This window comes from Podarcis cretensis (assembly GCF_951804945.1).
Source record: "Podarcis cretensis genome assembly, chromosome: 13".
In the NCBI taxonomy this organism is placed as follows: domain Eukaryota; kingdom Metazoa; phylum Chordata; class Lepidosauria; order Squamata; family Lacertidae; genus Podarcis; species Podarcis cretensis.
The window spans coordinates 56,910,077-56,932,376 of NC_137182.1; the positions used below are offsets into that span (position 1 = coordinate 56,910,077).

General features: G+C 49.7%; 1 protein-coding gene across 5 annotated transcripts in view; it reads left to right on the forward strand.

The window, feature by feature from the left end:
* The first annotated feature begins 3,926 nt into the window (after positions 1 to 3,926).
* The window catches only part of ACHE (acetylcholinesterase (Yt blood group)), a 31,786-nt gene continuing 13,412 nt past the window's right edge, over positions 3,927 to 22,300 (forward strand). For 2 of the 5 annotated variants that reach the window (XM_079950447.1, XM_079950446.1), the window contains exon 1: positions 21,480 to 21,556. In XM_079950447.1, coding sequence (XP_079806573.1) covers positions 21,495 to 21,556 — 62 coding nt within the window. In that variant the 5' untranslated portion in view covers positions 21,480 to 21,494. Of the gene's footprint in view, positions 4,083 to 17,648; positions 17,799 to 21,336; positions 21,557 to 22,300 lie in introns of those variants that run through there. The other 3 variants (XM_079950450.1, XM_079950448.1, XM_079950451.1) reach the window with 3 other exon arrangements.

Sequence of the window (22,300 nt, forward strand, 5' to 3'; positions counted from 1 at the left end):
AGGTTTAGAAATCTGGTGTGAATCTTAATCTGTGTTTAGTCTCTTGCCATTTCAACTTTTGGAACAGTCGATTTGATTGCTTTATCTTTTGTGTAAACCACTTTGAGGTTTTTTTAAACTATCCCTAAAGGTAAAGGTAAAGGTACCCCTGCCCGTACGGGCCAGTCTTGCCAGACTCTGGGATTGTGCGCCCATCTCACTTAAGAGGCCAGGGGCTAGCGCTGTCCGGAGACACTTCCGGGTCACGTGGCCAGCGTGACATCGCTGCTCTGGCGAGCCAGAGCCGCACACGGAAACGCCGTTTACCTTCCCGCTGGTAAGCGGTCCCTATTTATCTACTTGCACCCGGAGGTGCTTTCGAACTGCTAGGTTGGCAGGCGCTGGGACCGAGCAGCGGGAGCGCACCCCGCCGCAGGGATTCGAACCGCCGACCTTTCGATCGGCAAGCCCTAGGCGCTGAGGCTTTAACCCACAGCGCCCCCTGCGTCCCATAAACTATCCCTAGTGGTGCACAAATTTTAAATTAAGCCCACTGGGGGCAGTTGCAAACCTAACAGCAGACAATTTTAGTGCACTCTCATGCAAAACTTCAACCCTCCAGGTTTGCCATCTCCCTCCTTGTGGCAGCCACTCCTCATTCCCAGCTAATCCTGGCTTGGCCTGGGTCTCTTTGTCTCTGCCCCGCTTCACTTCTTCTTGGCTCTCAGCGAGGCCCTCTCCTCCCACCTCACAAATATTTCCCACCGAAATTCAGATTTAAAAACTTCCCGCTTCCTCTTTCTGGCGAAACCTATCGCACAATGCTGCGCTGTGTCGAGCAGAATTGGCTTGCGCTAGCCAGAGAGGGGCTACATTTGAGCTGAGGTTTAACTTGCGGGCCGTGTCTCAGCACCAAAATATGTGAGGTAAACACTGAGAATTGCATCTGAGAGGAGGGCCGCTCCCTCACGGCTTCACACACAGCCAAGGCAAATAGGAAGTGCTTTACTTCCTTCTCAAGACAAGAAAGGAAGGAGGTGAGAATAATTCCCCCCGTGGCCACCTGGGGAAACTGAGGCACACAACCCCTGCTTCACTTTCAGGTGGGTGCTGGGGCTCAGCAGCCTCCCTGCCCCCCAATCTCAGTGGGAGAGACTCTTCCTGACGACTTGTGTTGGTGCACTCTGCGCATGGTCTCAGGAACAGTGTGTGAACACCATGCTTTTCTTAAAGCACATTTCTCTCCCCCGTCAGAGAGTTCTGGGTGCTGTAGTTTGTTAGGGGCTGCTGTGGGAATTGTCATGGGGGAAAGCACAGGGCCCCAAATTATTTGAGGAGAGAAAGAATACGCCTTAAATGCACTGTGAGTACACAGCCTTGGGGTTGTGTCCAATCACCAAGAGGGTTGGGCTAGATGACCCTCGGGCTCCCGCCCGACTCTGCAATTCTATGATTCTGTAAGTAAGGAAGCAACAAAGGCTTCTCTTCTAAAACAAGCCTGAATAAGTGTTTTCGCAGCCTAGAAATTCCTCGTTGCCACTTCCGACCTTTGCGCATGGGCTGAATCCTTCCGGCTGCCTTAAGACTTCCAGAGATACTCTGCATTAAATCCCCACATTCAGCTGCTCCTGAGCTTCACCCAGTGCTGCCCAGTCAGGAAAAGGGCCCCCTCCCTGGCTCTGAAAGGGGGGGGGGCGCAAACAGCCTTTGCCTATTCCTTATTTCCCCTGAGCTCTCAAAGCAAGACAAAGCCACATTCTCCTCCCTGCCCCAAAGGCCTTTGCAAAGATGCTCAGACAAATCTGCAAGAGGGACTTGGGGGCGCCAAAGACACCCACAAACAATTGGCGGTGCTGTGATTACTTTGTACGTTTTTATTTCCCTGACTCTTGAGTGAGCTGGGAGTGGGAGTGTCCCAGCTGAAGACCAAGACGTCTCCCTCTGCTCTTGGCCAAGGTGATGTGCAAAGTGGTGCAGCCCACTCAAGACCCCCTCCTCATTTTTGCAGTGGGTGCTGATCCAGCCTCCTCCTCCCCCTCTTCTTGGTGGGATCCAGACAGGCCAGTTTCACATCTCAAAGGGGGCATTGACTGCCTGTGCTAGGGAGCCCCCAGTGGACCAGCACCCCCAGATCTGGCCAGAGAGTTCACCCTGAAATGGAGCTGCAGAACTCTGCTTATTACACGCCTCAGCTGTGAATGCGGCCGGAGTAACAGCGCCACACGGAGGCAAAGTCTTCAGGCACATTGCAGGGGTTGGACTGGATGACCCTTTCAGCCCCTTCCAACTCTACAGTTCTGCGATTCTATAATAATGGGAAGAGGAGGAGGCAGCCTTGGGTGTGTAGGCGTGGTACTTTTAAAGCACATGCAAAGCGCGCACACACCAAAGAATTCGGGCCAACAGTTCGCAGCTGGTTGGACTAGATGACCCCTTGGGTTCCCCTTCAATTCAGTGATTTGGAAAGTTGCTGGGGATTGTAACCCTGTGAGGGGAAACCCCAGTGCCCATAATTTCTTGGGCGGGAGGGGGGTATGTGCTTCAAAGGCATTGTGTGAACTCAGCCTTAGAGTCACCTCCTTCTCTGCTCCGCCCCAAAAGAGGGTCTGCTCGTGTGGACGCTGCCGGCGCCCCGGGGGAACCGACGCCCTGCTGCCACCTGCTGGCCCTCGGGGGGGTACTGTTTGCAGATTCAGTCCCCTGGGACGTGTGAACTGGCCGGATGGTGGGGGCCAGGGAGAGAGACGTAGTTGTCGTTTGCGCGCGTGCACGTGCCGGCCGCGCGAGCCCGCTCTGCAAGCCCCGCGCCTCCCCGTAACCCGATCTTGCTCCCTCCCTCCTGCCGGATTCCAGGCATCGCCGGCCAAAAATACCCCCGGGGGGGGTCCGTCTCTGCCGCCTCCCGGCCCTTGGCGGGGCCCCGCTCGGCTCCCACGGCGTCGCCGCGAAGGGGATCCCGGGGAGGCCGTGGGGAGGGGGAGCGACGTCAGCGCAGCGCTGTCCAGCCGGCGGAGGTGCTGGAGAGAGAGAGCCGGAACTCCTGGGTTCTTTCCTGAGTAGATGGGGCGGGGGGGGGGCCCGGAGATATCTGGATGCGGGGACTCCAGGCTGGTGGCCGGAAGGCGCTTTGCACGCGCTCAGGGGCACGCTCTTCCTCCTCCCCTGGAGCTGGCACGAAGAAGGCCTTGCCGAGGGAGGGGGCCGAGGGGGTATAGGAGGTCGTCAGGAGGAGGATTGGGGTGCGTGGCTGGGCGGAATTTCGAGTGCCCGGACTGTCGGGGATAAAAATCGGGCCCCATCCCTGCGAGGAACCGTCAGCCCCCTCCCCTCTGGACCGGACCCTCGGGGCTTGTGGCGCACTTGGCGGGCGGCTGGCGAGCCCTCCTGGAATTCGCTTCCCAAAGAGGCCGACGAGTCCCGGGTTCTCGGGGTTCGCACGTGCCGTCTTTGTAAAACAAAACAAAACCATCGCGTGGCATCCTTTGCAATACGCCCCCCCCCCGAACTTTTACCGGGGTGGGAGAAGGTCGGTGATTCCCCTCCAAGGAACCCAAGGCTAAACGGGTGGTCCCAATTCTGAGACCTACAGAAGAGGAGGATTTGGGGGGGCCTGGGGGGCCTCGGGCGAACCTCGAGCTTTCGGGCGCTGGCCGGCCGGGGGTCTCCCGTCGGAAGCGGCGCCTGAGGGTCCCCGCACTCCGATCCCCGACGGGGAGGACCCGCAACTTGTCCGACACGTGCCAGGCTGGGGCGGGCCTGAAGCTTGGCTGGAGGGGGCGGGAGGAAAATGGACGGGGCGTCTCCGAGGGGCCCCTGGACTTCTGCCCCTTCCCCAGCGAGGGAGCGCCCGGCTTAGCCGCTGCCCCCTCCTCCTCCACGGGGAGCCCTGGGCTGGCGGGGGGGGGGGGTGAGGCTCGCGAGATCTGCCGCCTGTGACCGCCGCCCGGCGGGGTGGGGAGGCTGGGCCAGCCGGGCGGGGCTGGGGGGGCGCCTCTGCTGCTGCTGCTGCTGCTGCTGCTCCTCTCGCCCCCGCCAGCCCGGAGTCGGCAGAGGCAGCGGAGCCAGAAACAGCGGCGCCCTCGTCCTCCTCCTCTTCGGCCCAGGTAAGGGGCAGCTGCTCCCCCCGCCCGGAGGGAAGGGGGTCAGTGGAGCGAAGGACACCCCCAAAGGGCTCCCTCCTCGGCCCCTCGGCCTGGGCGCCTCTGACGCAGACGCCCCGCATCCCTTCTCCACCCCCCACAAATCCTGTTTCCCCACATCTGGTCATCTCTCTCCTCAGCAAAAAAAAGGCTGGGGCTGGAAAATGGGAGGGGGCAGGCCTGGGAAATTACAGCACCCCTCTCCCCCCATGTGGAGGTCGGGGTGCCCGTGACAGGCTGGCGCGTGCCGGGGAGGGGGGCCGAGGTTCTGACTCTCCCTCCCGGGCCGCTGTTTTCCTAAGTCCACCCCCCCCTCGAACGCGCAGCTCCCTCCGGCTCCAGCCCCATCTTTCCCGAGTCATCTCCTACCCCTACCCCGCCACCAGTTTCCTATTCCTCGTCCGCCCTCCCAGTCCTCTATCCCTCTTTCTCCATCGCCCCTTGCCTGCTCCGGTTTCTCGGCACCTGGCCTATGTTTGTGGGGGCGATCAAGGACGTCCTGCCTGGGGGTTTTCCCAACCGGGGAGGCGGGGGGCTGAGCAAGGCCAGAATGTTTCGTTCGTGGGGGGGGGGGCTCGTGCTTGGAGGAAACACCTCTGAGAGTGTGAAGAGTGCGCAACCCTACAAAGATGTAGAGCGTGGAGCTGGACATGCAGGGGAGGGGCATCTTCTGATGGAAAATCATTAGCTGGGGGGGGGGCGGAATCCTGGCTTCTCCCAGGTGGGGTGAGGCTGTCGGGAGATCCGGGGGAGGTGGGGGCCTGGGAACCTCCGTTGGTGCAAAGGGAGTCCTCTGCCTGTGCGCCTGCGCATCCACGCGGTGGGGGGAGCGCTGTGAGGAGCAGCGGGTGGGTCGCAATCCAGCCAGGCGCTCACCCGGAGCCAGATGCGATCCTTAATGCGCTCAGCTGCACTTGGCTGCTGCAGGAGGTGAGGGGGTCCGGCTGGGCGCATCCCCCCCCCCCAGGTCACATCAAGGCTGTCTCTATGGCCACCTCCCCCTTGTTTGCAAACAGAGCAGCTGCAGGAATCAAAGGGAGGGAGGGAGGGAGGAGGGGGAGGGGAGAGCTATTAAAAGCCTGGCCAGGCTGGGGGGGGGGGGCGCTGGGTGTCCCAGAAGCATCCAGGCTAAATCTGCCCCTCTCCCAAATGCTTGGAAGGAGCCACAGTGGTGGGGAGGGGAAGGCACGTGCTCCCCCAACCAGGAGCATCTAAACACTCACCAGACTTGCCACCCCCAGCCAGACATGCAGACTCTCAGTCTCCCACCCCCCAGCGGTGGCCTGATCCCACCCCTTCCAACATTTCCCCGATGAAAATAGGGACATCCTATTCCACACCCGGAAGCTTCTCCTGCGTTTGATCTCATTGCACACATAGATGTCATGCGCACACAGATGTCGGTCACCTTGAGCCACGTGCAACCTCTCCACCTCACCTACCTCAGGATCGTTGTAAGGAAAAATGTGTGAGGGGAAGGGATTGTGTGCAACACTTTCCACAGATAAATGGAAAGAAATAAAATGTTGGCGGTAAGCTGCCTTGAGTTCCTGTCAGGGAAAAAGGTGAAATAATATTAGTAGTAGAAATAAAATAGACTTGAAAGAGAAGTTGCTGAATTACAACATATTACTAAACTGAAAACCATGGAGAGGCCTGGTCGGAATAGAGATATTGCATTCTTGTCTCATTACATATGCTAAAGCTATTTTTGGTCATATGCATACCATCCCTTGCCTTTTCCTCTAGGACTAATTACAGTCGTCAACAGGTTTACAATACCCATTGAGTCAATCACCCATCTCCCACTACCCTTCTGAGGAAAACCCTACCCCACCCTCCTACTATATATAAGGGTCGGGTGACTTCTGTTTCACTGTATCTGATGAAGTGTGCATGCACACGAAAGCTCATACCCAGAACAAACTTAGTTGGTCTCCAAGGTGCTACTGGACCTTTCTTTAGTAATAGTAATAAACATTGTTGTTTAGTCGTGTCCGCCTCTTCGTGACCCCCTGGACCAGAGCACGCCAGGCCCTCCTGTCTTCCACTGCCTCCCGCAGTTTGGTCAGATTCATGCTGGTAGCTTCGAGAACACTGTCCCACCATCTTGTCCTCTGTCGTCCCCTTCTCCTTGTGCCCTCCATCTTTCCAGGCATCAGGGTCTTTTCCAGGGAGTCTTCTCTTCTCATGAGGAGGCCAAAGTCTTGGGGCCTCAGCTTCAGGATCCGTCCTTCCAGTGAGCACTCAGGGCTGATTTCCTTCAGAATGGAGAGGTTGGATCTTCTTGCAGTCCATGGGACTCTCAAGAGTCTCCTCCAGCACCAGAATTCAAAAGCATCCATTCTTTGGCGATCGGCCTTTTTTATGGTCCAGCTCTCACTTCCATACATCACTCCTGGGAAAACCAGAGCTTGAACTAGACGGACCTTTGTTGGCAAGGTGATGTCTCTGCTTTTTAAGATGCTGTCTAGGTTTGTCATTGCTTTTCTCCCAGTAATAAACATACGAGAGAGTAAATCCTAATGAACTCAATGGGACTTACTTCTATGTAAAAATGCTGAGGATTGCAGCATCAGGCTCAGTTTACAATAACTGAATAAACAGTGCCTCTGTTTCCTAAGAAGTGCCTGGTTGCTTTTTTCTTCTTCTTTTTTAGTAACATTTTAAGATCATGTGCAAGTTTTTAAAACCATATTCTTTTTAGCTGACTTCCCTCCCCTCCACTTCTTGGTTCCATTACATTAAGCTTATATTCTTAAGAATCCAATTTTAACACCTTCTTCATCTTATTACAAGTTACTTTTAAAAGTTATACTAATGTAAATGTCTAAACACAAGCTGAATAGATATTCTTTGAACATTTGCCCCTTTTTAAAACTCAGAGTCCTTCTTTCTTTGGCTTCATATTAACTAAGTTGTCCTGCACAGTTCAATAGTTTATTCAATAGTACATCTTTATCTTCTTTGGTGTGGGTTCTTCCTTAGGTAGGAACTGGCTGGTCTTGGAATTCTCAAGTACAGGAACAAAGTCTTTCACTCAATGACTCCATTGAGTCCTGTACATATCATCACTTCGATTTTTTTTAACATTAATCATTTCCCACATACTCTTCAAATTTTTATGCATCTTTCCCCAGGCCTTTTAAATAAATTACACATTGCCACCACAAATAGTAACCTCTTACGCATTTTGCCCTCCCTTCCTACTTCTTCCCTATCACGGTCAAAGCCTCTCAGATCTTTTCACATATAATACCATTTTTGTCTTGCACTATTCTTACTTTCCCTTGTATTTTCCTTGAACCTCCTCTCTCTACCATTTCCACCTTGGTGGTTTGTGTATTCGCCTCTCACAGCCTCTGCAAGTAAGTTATTATTTTTACAAATTTGAGGAGCTGCCTTATGAACGTCTTCTTTTACCTGATCAAACAATTCTCTTTTCATGTCTGAAAGAAAACCATACACTTCATCTCTTCTAAAAGAACATAAGAAGTGGCTGTCTGCCGAAGCATCACAATTAAAGAACTTATGGCAGGTTGGCAACATTTTCCTTCAAAATTATAGGAAAGGCTTCATACGCCAGCGTCACTATTTTTCAATCTGGTGCAGGAATTTTATTTTCAGTTCAAACAGGACTTTGCATCTACACACCACTTCTAATTGTCCTCTGAGACGAGGAGGGGAGGGGGAAAGGGGCATTCCAGGACCAAATCCGTAACCGGGATGACTTCTGTCGTTCTGGGACTGTTCCTGGAAAGTCAGGAAACATGGAGGGTATGTGATCCTGTGCCTTGCGTAGGAAGTAAACACCTCCCATTCTTGAGCTTGACCCCTCTTGCAGCAGCAAAACTTCCTCACCCCAGGGACAGGCAGAGTCTCTTTCCTGTTTGCCCCCACCCCCGGAGAGAGAGGATTTCCCCGCTGTGTTTACAGAAAGCCCTTCCTCTTCCACTCTTAGCCAGGGTGGAGATGGAGACACTCCAGGGATGCGGTCCAGAATCTCAATGTCTGGAATATGTATAGCAGTGCCAGGCTGCCTCTGGGCATGTGCAGAGCGCTTTGCCCTCAAGGAACAGGAGCCAGCCCCCACTCCACACTCTTCTAGGCTGTGGGCAGGTTTGGTTTCCAAAGCTAAACTCTGTAGGAGTTCATTGGCTGGAGTGAGCTAATTTAAGGGGATCCACCTGGTTAGGCTGGCAGACAGGTGGGTGGGTGGCTTTCTGTCAATCTCAAAGTAACTGAAACACTGCCTTGGTTGCAAGAAAGACCGTAAGCAGAGCTGGATCAGGCCAAAGGAGGCCCACCTAGTCCTGTTCTCACAGTGGGAATCTAGATAAACCTGGAGGTTCCACAGGAACATAAGAAGAGCCTGTTGGATCAGACCAAAAGGGACCCATCGTGTCCAGCGTTCTGTCCTCACAGTGGCTGAAGGAGATGCCCCAAGACAACGCAGGGCCCCATAGCAAATGCCATTTGGGTCATGGTGCCCCCAATAGGGGAGGCAGTACATACATAGCCATGATGGCTAATAGCCCTTCCCTCCATGAATTTCCCCCACCCGCTCTTAAATTGGCAGACAACACTATATTAGCAAGAACTTTCTGACAGCAAGAGCAATTTCATGGCGGAACAGACTCCTTGGGAAGCTGCTGGACTTTCTCCTTCATCAGAAGTTCTTAAGCAAAGGTCAGATGGTCGTTGATCGGAAATTGTTTAGCTGGGATTCCTGCATTGCAGGGGGCTGGGCTAGATGACCCCCAGGGTCCCTTCCAACCCTGCAGTCCTCTGATCTTCTGGAATTCCATCGTTTTCATGACATGCTTCAGAGAGAAGGCCCTTCCTTTGATCTGTCCTCCATCTCCCAGATTCTGTCCAACCCACACATGAAAGGGCCTCTTTCACGCACCCGATTCTAAAAATTCCAGCCTCGTCAAGAATGCCAGAAAACACTTATGAAACTAAAGGAATGAGGAGAAGGCAAGCCTTGAGCATTCACATCCCAGCTCCCTTCCCACATTTCACAAACACACATCCAGGCTCCAAAGCCTGTTGCCTTTTGATGCTGGGCTTTGGTGAGGTCCCAGCGAGGGAGGAGCTGCAAACGAGTGAGACAGCGCCCAAGAAGGCCTCATCCTGAACACCAGGTGTCCTTAATGTGACCAAAATGGAACCCATCAGAGAACAGCCACGAGGGACAAGGAGGCCTTTGCCCGCGATTCCAGTGTAATGCTTCTGCTTTCCTGTTGTGCAAATCAAATGAAAGCAACAGACTTTGCAACCTGCCTTGGGGCCAGGCAGCTTGGAAGAGCCTGTCTCCCTTTATGAACCTGTCCTGGGTGCTAAGACCCTCAGGGAACACCTTCTGTCAGTCCCACCAACATCAGAGTCACGGCCGGTGGTGGAAGGAGACAGGAAGAGCCTTTTCTGTCTGCTCCCAGATTGTGGCATTCCCTCCCAAGAAACACCAGACTGGCTCCCTCCTTCATTTTCTTTGGAAACTAAGGTGCACTGCACTGTTAGTTGCTGGTTCTAAATGTACATTGGTCTATTTTAATTCCTATTTTTAATTCCTATTGCTTTAGTCTTCCTGTCTCCTCTCCTTGCAAGTTCGCTGTCTTTACCTCCCCCTCCCTCCCAAGCAGCCTCCTTTATCTCTACCGTCCCTTATCTCCCTCCCCGATTGCTTGCCGATTAGCAGCTTTGTTTCAACAAAGTTTTTTTTCTTTCAAAAAAAAAAAAAAAAGCATGATCTGCTTTTTGCCCCTGGGCTATTCGGCTCCAGGGACTACACATTTGCTCCATAAGACACACAGACATTTCCCCTTACTTTTTAGGAAGAAAAAAGTGTGTCATTATATTCGACAACTGAGGTTTGACTGTATCAGGATCACAGACCCAGTTTCTTTCAAACTAGGAGAGGATACACAAACACCCTCACCCCATTGTGGTCCTTTAGCCCCATACAGACCACAAACCAATTATCAAGAGTCTCTCGAAAACCCTCCAAAACTACTTTAAAGACAATGACGTAGACAACATAACAACCCTCCTCCTTTGGGACGCCATGAAAGCAGTCACCAAAGGAGCTTGTATAAAAGGAAAGGCATTCCTTAAAAAACAAACCTCAAAAAGTAATGATGTGAGCCGCCTTGAATCCCACCTTGTAAGAAAAGCTGGATACAAATACATGAAACATTATCTCTGTTACGGAAAAATTCCGGGTGCTGATTTTCCTTGCCACCCGGCTCGTCGGACAATGTCCGCGGGTCCTAGCGGAAAAATGAGTTCAGCTGGAGACAGGAGCAATGAACGGAGATCCCAAGTTTATTGCGCAACAGGTTCAAAATGGCATTGAACAGTGAGAAAGGGGTGACATGAGTTTTTGAAACTCCCTCCATGTCCCAGAATACAGTGCAAAACACGTCATGAATACATTAAAGAGAGGTTTGGTTACACAGATTACATCATGAATATATTAAAGGGAGGTTTGGTTACACAGATTAACATATGGAGGAGGGAGGGGGGAATATGCAGAGCTGGAGATATGCGCAGATAAACACTTCCTGGGGATGAGAAAACAATGGTCCCAAATATGCATAGTCTGCTACCTGACATTGCCTGGAGGAAAGGCTGATCAGAGCGATTTGACAGGATTAGGGTCTTAACACCTTGCTTGAGGGATTATGCTGGACAGGGGGGTGTGATGGAGTCCTAGAGAAATTGAGCAAACTGGCACGTTGATTTTCTATGAATTTTATAGATTTTAGTCCCTTTTGACATTGACAATCAATCAATAAATTGATATATTGTAGCGAAGAAGAAGGTGAAGAAGACATGCCCCCCCCCTTCCGTATCAGTCCCCCATTCGGAGATAGATTTGCATTAAAGTTCTGTAAGAACTTGCAAATCTTTTCTCCGCACCCTAAATCTCGGTGAAGGTAGGGGTGCCGTGTGAGTGGGAATAGGCCCTTATGGAAAAGGAGGTGGGTTGAGCAGGGCAGCAAAGGAGGGAGCAACACGGACCAATACAATGTACATGCGTCTTATAGATATACACTAACTAATAACTTGGTATCTACCGTACCAGATGTGTGGGTTTATGCAAACCTGAAAGGGACTTGCAAATCATGCCTCTTAAGGCCATTTGCAAGTATAGTAGTGCAGATAGCTGGATATAGGATATCGCATAAAGGACCACTATTTTGTTCAATAGTGGTCTATGCTTTACATTTAGCAGGAAGGTCCACTACTGACTGAGGGAAAAAAATGCAGTTTGCTTCGTCCCCCGCCATTTTTGTGTTCTCAGGTGTCAAGGTAGCTCTTCTGTGGTCTCACAGTAGTGGCAATCCCTGGTGAATCCACTTAGGGCTTTCATATTAACCATGTTGCCTGGCATCCATCACAGCTGGCACAGGTTTGGATACGTCATGAGAGAAATATCCTAGCCTTGGCCATTCCATGGGATTTTATTATTATAGGCTCTGGTCTTGCAGTCATGGGAAGTTGCTCACTTGCACATTAAGGACCAAAAGCTAATTGCAGCCTGGATACACTTGCCCAATTCAAACTGAGTCCAATTTGAATTTATCTTGCCCCATGGTTCTCGACTTCCCAAACCAATCAGTTAAAATAAAACCACTCTTAAAGGGCACTCGTCCAAATAAGTCAATTTAACTCTATAAGGGATTATTCCTGCTAAACCAAAGCATATATACCTTCCTGAAGCTTCTCCTTGGTAAAGTGAGTTTTAGCACATTTTTAAAATGGGTAGGGAAGTTGGCAGAGTGCCAGGTGAAACAACGAAATATGGTTATAAATTTATCTAAGTCTAAACATTGGACTACATAATAGCCTGATCTGTTAAAAGGCATAAAATGTATGAGGATCCTCCACTGGGGTGTAAGGAATAAGACATTAGACATAAAACACTTACACACAAAAATAGCCACAAAATAGCCCCCCCATTTGTGGAAATGACACACTGTCAGACACATTTCAACATTCCTACGTAATAACACATAATACAAAACAAACTAATTAAATATCAGTTGCATATCTTGAGACAATTGGGATATTTTATATATGTATCTTGAGGTTCAAAAGTCAGAAAATGGCCTTGTAATTCAACTCCACCCCCCGGCAGTCTATATCCTTTGAAAGAGATAGCTGTGGCCACTTTGAAAACTTTGGTGTCTGTTGTTGTGGTGGCGAAGCTTTTCATTGGATCTGTAGTAACACACTTGTAGAAGTGATATCCTGTAAGGGCAGGGTGGACTTAAAAGACACAGTTAAAATAATAAAACACACACACAAACACACACAATGACCTATGAGGAACCAAAATAAATAAATGCTAAGACACAGAATTTTAAGAAATCCGAAGTAACAATGAAAATAAAAGAGTGTTTCTTGATGTGACAACATCGGCTAGAATGTTAATAGCAAAATACTGGAAAATGACTTAATGGCAATTTAAAGTTGTGCAAGTACCTTGAACTAGCCAAATGACAGAATTAATAAGAAATGCTCAGGCAAAAGGTAAGCAAATACCATTCCACAAACAATGTTTGGTTATGCTTCGATTAATTTCATAGACCATGGAAAAACGGATTAAATAAATGGAAACAGATTATTTGTAACTTTAAAAGTGTCAAAGCCACAAAGAGATGGAGGTCACTACTACAGCAGGGATTTCACAGAGCAGAAAGAAAGTTGTTGTGGGAGGAAAAAGGGACAAACACTTTGTTATCGGGGTTCACATATCCTGTTAAAAGGGAAAATTATTTCATGTGAGAAGCCTGTCAGGAAATGCTGTTCCTAAAATTGCACATAAACAAAGTCTGTGACTTAAATCCCATTGAGGGGTGGAATGCTTTGATATTTACCTGTGAAAAGAGTTTGGCATGTTAAGATTTCAAACTTGGGACACATTAAGGGTGATTTCTCTCAATGGTTCCAAGTTTTACATAAACCTCCTCTCCCCCCCTCTACAGTTCCCCCCCCTCCTCTCTCTCTCTTCTTTTCCTATCTTTTTTTTTTTTTGTTGCTGATCTAGTCTCTGTGCATGTGTGGAGTTCATGTCTCAGCAAACCTTTTATACTATTGAAATGTTGCATCTTTTGGCAAAATTAGAATTTGAATAAGGGAAGGGTAAGGAGTACATTTTAAAAGAGGGTTAGATTTAAAACAAAAAAGAGAAACTCAGCAATTGAAGTATTCACCAACAAAAGCTAGCAATTTCAGCCCAAGCAAAGCGACTGCTTCCTTTATGTACAGGAAAGGGCTAATATCCCTCTGGCCATTCGTGGAACAATGCCATGCCCTTATATATGGGAAAAATGGCCAGAGAGGCAGAATTCATAGGATTTTTTTTTTTAACATTCTAAGTTATTCCGGCCTTCCCATTTGCAGACAAAATTTTTCCTGCCCCTTTATTTACAGGATTGGTCAAGGCCCATATGTATTTGTATGTGTTTAAACTTTGAATTGACTTTAAAGTCTGATTTTTAAATAGTAGACAAAATTGATATTACCAGTTGTGCTTCAAAACATCACAGCTTCACCTCTCACCTTTTAAAACTAAAGAGCAAAGCTAGGCTGAATTTTAACTCCATCACCACACCAGAATTAAGAATTACCCTGCAATGCTTGCGGACACATGTCCTTCCACACAGCCACAAATTGGGAGAGTTGAAAGGGACCCTAGGGTCATCTAGTCCAACCCTCCAAAATATAGGGTTCACAGCAAGATTTCACAGCAAGATTTGTACTACCAAAGAGACACACACATACTTATGTACACAGGCACTACTGGGGAAGAGAGCACACTCAATGCTCCTATCATGTACTAAGGAAGAGGAAAATAAAAGTATCCAGTTTTATACAGAACCCTCTAAAGGAAGAACAGTTTTCTAAGATAAGATAGGAAGAGAATCTGGGAGAGAATATTTTATAAGCATAGGGTTATTTCAGTTGATATAACCACTCAAATAAAGCAAGAGGTGGGGTAAACATTTGCACCCTTCATTCTCATTTTGTCTTATTTAGGACTGATAAGGTCCAGCATGGCTTCCTTAGATTTAAATTTTGAAGCAAGCTTGCAGTTTAAACTATGCGCGCTTAAGAAAGGCAGTCTGTCAGAGACAGAAGGAACAGACAACACACATAACAGACAACATGTAAACATACATATTCTCATATATGTATTCACACACAACACACATAACAGACAACATGTAAACATACATATTCTCATATATGTATTAACACACAACACACATAACAGACAACATGTAAACATATATACTCTCATCCTTTAGTTGGTTATTGCAAGGAGTTGGGCTGCTTCCTTTAGCTTCATTAAGTGAAATTAGTAGGAAGGTCCCACATGGTTTTAAGAGCCTCCTTGCCTCTTCAAACACCACCAGTTAACCAAACTGGCAGGGCTCACAATGCTTAGTTGACTGGGTACCCCTTTATATATGCATGCGTTGTTGTTGTTGCTTTTGTTGTTGTTTTCTTTTGGGGGGGGATAGAGAAGGGAGAAGGAGAGGGGTTGATTAGGATTTGGGTAACTTGTACAGGGGGCTATAGTAAAGAGGGGTCTTTCGTCGCTTGGCGACTTCCTTAGTGGGTTTTTAAAGAGCTCTAGCTATCCGGTTCCTTATATTTCCTTCCTATTTCCTTAGTCAATAACCTGGGGTCCTTTTCCACTCTGCCGATCCTGCCCAATTCCTCATGGGCTATCCCTCCTGGCAACCTCCTACCTATCGCCACAATCTCAGGAAAAGGGGCCCTACTGAACGCCCGCGCCGTGCGGTGCCAGATCGGGTGATCCCTTGATAGATTTTGAACGGAAAATCCCCCTTGCTTTCGGAAGCGGGCTCACGCACGATTCACGTGTTACGTGGCCCGACCGGTGCGGCTGGGATTGATACAGAAAGTCAGACCCCTTCCTGCCCCCTCCGTAAGGGCGCTCGGGAAGTTCGGAAGAAGAATTCCAGACCCTTGCTTCAACTGAGAGAGTCCGTTGCGGGGAGTCGGCTATCTTTTCAAGCCGGGTCTCTCCGTCTTATTTTCGGACCCCCAATTGGTGCAGCTGACTGGAGGGTTTGAGAGGAGAAGAGATAGAGCTCAGAACCCCCTTTTTGGGTTGAGCAGTGGTCCCCGTTCTCTCTCGCGACGGACCAAGGGAAAGGGTAAGAAGGATCGATAGAGAGGAGGGCAGAGAATTCAGTTGCCAGGAGATTCCACCCCCTTACCACCAGTGCACTGGGTTTCTCCACTATACTCACGCGTCTTCAACGTTGATCCCGGGATCGATGAGTATGCCGGCCGGATTCCCCTTGCTCCTGGGCTGAACCCTGGGACGTTCGATTACCGCCCGGAAGATGGCCGGGGGTCCTAAGGATCTTCCCAGGCAAAATGGCCTGGTGCCGGCTGAAGATTTCGGGGCCCCCGGTCAGCAACACGGGAGAACCGCCCGGCCCCACGTTGGGCGCCAAATGTTACGGAAAAATTCCGGGTGCTGATTTTCCTTGCCACCCGGCTCGTCGGACAATGTACACGGGTCCGAGCGGAAAAATGAGTTCAGCCGGAGACAGGAGCAATGAACGGAGATCCCAAGTTTATTGCGCAACAGGTTCAAAATGGCATTGAACAGTGAGAAAGGGGTGACATGAGTTTTTGAAACTCCCTCCATGTCCCAGAATACAGTGCAAAACACGTCATGAATACATTAAAGAGAGGTTTGGTTACACAGATTACATCATGAATATATTAAAGGGAGGTTTGGTTACACAGATTAACATATGGAGGAGGGAGGGGGGAATATGCAGAGCTGGAGATATGCGCAGATAAACACTTCCTGGGGATGAGAAAACAATGGTCCCAAATATGCATAGTCTGCTACCTGACATTGCCTGGAGGAAAGGCTGATCAGAGCGATTTGACAGGATTAGGGTCTTAACACCTTGCTTGAGGGATTATGCTGGACAGGGGGGTGTGATGGAGTCCTAGAGAAATTGAGCAAACTGGCACGTTGATTTTCTATGAATTTTATAGATTTTAGTCCCTTTTGACATTGACAATCAATCAATAAATTGATATATTGTAGCGAAGAAGAAGGTGAAGAAGACATGCCCCCCCCCCTTCCGTATCATCATTGACTCATAGAATTGCTGGTGGTCAACAGTTGAGTCTCTTTCCACTGGAGGCTCCCAACATGCTACCACGTCTCACAGTGGAAGGAGCGCATCAGCGAGGGCCATGTGCCCGGAACTGTGCCAAGACCAGCTTCTGGCCCTTATTTCTGAAGGTGCCACACACACCTTGTCTTCCCCTGCTGCTCCTGATCTCATCCTGTCCTCCCCAGAGTTTGCAGTTCCTCCTGCTTTTGTATCATCTGCAGTAATGTGTAGGCCAGAAGCAGACTTGCAAGCAGGAAGGCAGACTCCAAATTCTGAACCACGAAAAACCAGATTCCGTAATCATGTGCTTGCTCAGCTTTTGCTAGCCAGGGAAGTCAAGAGGGGCTCCTTTGCAAAGACTCGGGAGAGCTCTGCATGCAGGAAGATGCTCTTCTTGAGCTCAGCCAAGGATAAGCCTCTAGTAAAGGCTTCCAAGAGCAAACCACAAATATCACCTCTTTGGCTGACTTCCTTTTGGTGGGCAGAGCTGGATAAGGTACACGAAGGGAGTTGTGGGGGTATCGAGAGGGAGCAGTGACCCTAAAACAGGGGTCAGCAAACTTTTTCAGCAGGGGGCTGGTCCACTGTCCCTCAGACCTTGTGGGGGGCCGGACTATATTTGGGGGGTGGGAAAATCAATGAATTCCTATGTCCCATAAGTAACCCAGAGATGCATTTTAAATAAAAGGGGACATTCTACTCATGTAAAACATGCTGAGTCCCGGGGCAGATTGAGAAGGCAATTGGGCCAGATCTGGCCCCTGGGCCTTAGTTTGCCTACCCATGCCCTAAAACCTGACATTTTTAAGCCATGACTATTGGGAGGTGAGAATGACACGTTTCAGAAGCAGCTCCTCTAGTCCCCGGGAGCATTTTATTATATTCTTAGAAAAAGGCTCAGGGGAAGCCAGCTGAGACCCCTGCAAGTGGCAGCTGGTGGATCTTGCAGAGTTGCCCAGCGCCTGCTAAGAACCACCCGCCTGTCTGTCTCTCTGCCACCCCATCCCTGCAGGCTACACGTGGCATCGGAGCCCACAAGACGCAGGTTCCCCAGCCCAGGATTACAGGACTATGGAACTGCACCAGTTTCTGCATACCCCACATCCTTGGCATGCAGCCTCCAAGTGCAGGTTCCTGGGAGACACTGGGCCTCCCACCCCCTGGCCCAGCCAGCTCCAAGGCTTGCACCAGAGACCTTCAGCCTGCAAGGCATGTGCTGTTGCCACTCAGTGAGAAGGCCCTTCTTCTCTTTTTGGCGAGTAATCTTGGTGGTAATCTTGGGTGCCCCCTCCCCCACTTCTGCTGTTTATTTACTTATCAAGTCTGCAGATGACACAAAACAGGGAGGGGCTGCATGCACTTCTGGAGGACGGGATTAGAAGACCATGTGATGAGAGTAACAACAAAGGAGAACAGGACAGTGAGGTGTGACAATGAGGTTCGGGGAAGACAAGCAGAAGCAGCAGCAGAGCCAGGAGAGACAAGGCAGGTGAGAGGGGCAGGAGAGGGGTGAGAGGGGCAGGAGCGGCTTCTGCCAAATTCCTTTGGGGTGCCTCATCAACAGGTGGCACCCTCCTGATGCTGCTGGGGGGCTGAAACTCCCACTATCCCTGGCCAGCCTGGGGACACCTGGGGCGTGTGTGCGTCATAATCCATAGCACCTGGAAGGCTTGAGGGCGGCAGAAGTCAAGGCTGCAGTCCTCAAGAAAGTGCTACCGGCAGGGGGCAAGGAGCAGCACCCCCCTACTCAAAAGAGGCAGGGAAATGGGGAGGAAGAGAAAGACGGAAGCAGCGGGTTGGGCTAGATGACCCTTGGGGTCCCTTTCAATGCTGCCGTTCAGTTATTCAATGACTGACTGGCAGCTGAGATAGGAGGCACCTTTCTCCGAAAATCAGGCAGGGAGATCTCTCTGGGGCACAGACAGGGTGAGGGGCCTCCAACTGCCCCTGATTCCAGCTCCTATTTCGACTTTGGGGTGGGAGTCACAGGAGGGGAGGGAGAGAAGTGTCTCCTTCCCTGCTGAACTGCAGGAGTGATGGGGGGGGGGACGCAAGTGCCAGCGTGAGCCCTGGCACTCGGATGACGGGGTTTCAGTTTCCACTTGCTAATCCTTGGGCAGGGGACGCATTAGTTCCGGCCGGAGGGTTTCCTGACAGGCGCATGACGAGTGATGCAGATGGCACTGTCAGGGAGACTGACCCCCCCCTATCTCCTGTCGTCCCCCCCCCCAGTCAAAAGCCACGACAGAGACATTCTGCTGCAGCAGATCAACACCCAAATGCAAAAAAGGCTGTCATTGCAAACCTGGCTTCATCCTGGCAGGAATACAGGGGTATTTTGCTCTGTGTCCCCCCACTCCAGACTGAATCCCTCCTTATGGCCCTGCTGGAAGAAGGGGAAACAAGTGTCCATTTTAGGTGCAATGCCCCCCCCCCAAAAAAACTCTAGGAACCAGACCAGCGTTGTCTCCCCAGCAGCCACAGGAGGGCTGATTCTGCCCTTCGCAAAAGGGGGCACACATATGCCCCCGCCCCACCTGCCAGAGCAGCAGGATACCTAATGGGTCGGAGCAAATGATTCCACCCCCCCCACCCCACCCCATGTACACACTCCCCCCCCCCCGTCTCCCCATATCACACACAGCCAGCTGGTTTATTTTTGACCCTATTCTTTTAATAGCCAAGCAGCTGCTGGGAGGACATCCCAGAATAGAAACGGGACATCCGAATCCCACCCCACACAATGCACACTTGGGGTCTCCGTTACACTCCTTCCCTGGCCCCACACGGAACGGTGACCCCACCTCTAAGGTCCACAGGGGAGAATTTGGGTGGTAATATATATATATTTTTGGAAACCCTCTTCTGATCCCCAAGGAAGCACAGGGACTTCCAGGGAGTTCACAGAACTGCAGAGCCGGAAGGGGACCCTGAGGGGCATCCAGCCCAACCCCCTTCCATGCAAGCTCTGCTTGAAGACCTCCAAGGAAGGAGAGTCCGCCACCTCCTGAGGGAGCCCATTTCACTGTCAAGCAGCCCTGAAGCTGAGTCTCCTTTCTTGTAACTTGAAGCTGTGGGTTCGAGTCCTCACACAGATTTGCATTAACATTGCGATATCAGCAGTTTTATTTCCAGTTCATTTCCTAATGATCCCTAGCATGGAATTCACCTTTTTCTCCACACACAAAGTCAACATCTTCGTTGAGGGGAAGGGGGCTTGGCTCAGTGGTTAGGCCTGGGAGAGACCCACAGCCGCAGGGACCCATGGTCTGACTCTGTACAATGCAGCTGCCTATGAGAAATCCCCTCACATTCCTGGGCTGTCTTTCATCTTCTTCTTCTTTGGCGATCAGTCATTTCTCCCTTTTGTCCTGAGTTCGAGTGTCTTCCAAGCCCGGGACACCTTTGGTCAAGGCTGTTCTCTAACTGGAGCGATCGCAGGCCAGTGTTTCCCAATTGTCGGTGTTTATACTGCATTTTTTTACATTTGCCTTGAGAGAATCTTTAATCCTCTTTTGTTGACTACCAAAGGGAAAAGCAGGCTATACAATAAATATAGAATAATAATCAAAATCGTAATACTAATATGCTGAGGGGCTGCCCAGAGATTCCCTCCAGGAAACCTTCAGCTCCTCCTTCCCCACAATCCGTCTGAGGGGCTTGAGGCGTCGGGGGAAGAGGAGCCTAAGGAGCACCAGGACTGAAAGCTGAGGAAATCTTACATCTATTTCAGCATTTCAACTTTTGTATGTTTTGAAGTACACTTGTGAATCTCTCTCAGTTTTTTTTAAAAAATAATTTTTATTAACCGACCAATCAAATCAAATCAAATCACATAAATTCCGAATTACAAAGCCGAATTTTAATTTTTTTGTTGGGGGGGGACCCATATTTCAAGTTCCGAAGGGGATTCCAATCATCTTCTTGCTGCTGCGTTAATATCCACAAATCTGTCCAAATAATGTTCATAATTCTATCCAGTCTTATCTTGCTGTTTCCACACCTCATCTTATTCGTATATTTTCTTCTTCTTTTCTTTATGATCTCTTCTGATAATCTCCTTAAGCAGACAAACACCAGTTATAATCCTGTGTGAATTTTTCCGTTCGTCCAATCACCATATCGAGATGGTTTCCATATATCATCACTTCCATAAATAAAAGCCCTCTTTCCATCATTAATCTTCGCAAATCTGTCGCCTTCTTTAGTCGCCCGCAATATGAAAACAGATCCATTCCTCCTCCCAGACATAAATCTTTCGACAGAACTTGCCAAAATGGCAACGCTATTTTTTACTGCGTCATCCCAAAGCTCTTAAACTTTCCACAATCTCCTTAAAACATGCTTTTGGTTAGAAAATTATCTCCCCACAGTTTTAAATCATCAGCTTAGGTCATTTAAACGGCATTTCTGACTTGTGACTTGTGGGGGGGGGATTCTTGGTTAATCACCAAGAAAAGAAAAGAAAGGAAAGTTTTCCCCCTCCCCCATCCAGTCCCGTTGCCGAACATACCGAGCCTTGTTGTGTCTTCTCATGATTTATTCCTGTTCCTCCGACCCGTCTTGTTTCTCAGAGATCTCTTCGGTTAGCAGTCTTTACTCCCCATTCTTCCTTGAAATATGTGCATTAGCTTCCTCCTAATTGTTTCTTTTGAAGTTGCTGCAGCTAGAGGCGCAAATCAGAGACAGCGTCCAGGAGAGCCGAAATCCGCACAAGGGCTTTCTGCCTAGTGCCCCACCCCCTCGAGTTCGGGGGTGGTATAGGGCACAGCAGGCAAGGGCAGTCCCCCCACTCGCTTGGGGGGCCGGGAGGCTGCTTACTCCCATCACAGCCTCTTAATTACCTCGTGTGGGTCGGAGAGATGTTATTGTCGGCCATCTTCCAATGCGCCCCTAGTGCCCCCCAAATCTCTCTCAGTTTTACTGCTTTCTCCTTTGTAAACTGCTTCGAGGGTTCTTGTTATTTTTTGCAATCAAGCGGCGTGTAGGTATAAATAAATAAAATAAATGGGTTGTTCCTGAGGAGATGCTTTTCCTCCTCAGAAGAGGCCGGGATATGAAGAGACGGAGCAGAGGCCAAGGAGGAGCAGGCCTCCCTCCTCCCTCCGCCTGAGGCCTTTTCCCGCCTTTTTCTTCCCCTCAGAAAGTGCTAGAAGAGCTGCCCCTCCCCCTCTCTCCTCAGGCAATGGAGGCGACATTCGCTTGCTCCCTCAGGAGGACTTTCTTTCCTTCATGGGGACTCCAAAGGTTCTTTCTTGTCCTCTTCCTCAGGGGCAGCTTATTTATTTCATAACATTTATATGCTCTTGATGGAGATGTGTGTGTGTGTGTGGCAGTTTGGGAAAAAGGAGGCCAGGCCCTCATATCCGGAGGCCTCCCAAACAGCCACCGTTTGAAATCCATTCATTCATGTACTGTATTTTTCTGTGTATAGGATGCCCCCATGTATAAGACACCCCCTACTTTTGGGGACCCCAAATTTAGAAAATGTGCATATGCACTATCCGTGTATAAGACACCCCCAGATTTTTAACCTTATTTTAAAGTAAAAAAAACCTAGTCTCATAGACGGAAAAGTACGGTAATTCCCTCAGGTTCCCATGAGGAGTTTTAGGGGGTCCCTGGCCAGAGGATGCCTTGGGGTTCCCCTCTGGATTTGCCAAGCGTGCCTTCCTCCTAGCACGTTTCTCCCTTTCGTCCTGAGTTCGAGCGTCTTCAAAGCCCAGGACACCTTTGGTCAAGGCTGGTCTCCAACTGGAGCTCTCGCAGGCCAGTGTTTCCCAGTTGTCAGTGTTTATACTGCATTTTTAAAGATTTGCCTTGAGAGAGTCTTTAAACTTCTTTTTTTGACTACCAGCATTACGCTTTCCATTTTTAAGTTCGGAATAGAGTAGTTGCTTTGGAAGATGATAATCAGGCATCCACACAACATGACCAGTCCAACGAAGTTGATGTTGAAGGATCATTGCTTCAACACTGGTGATCTTTGCT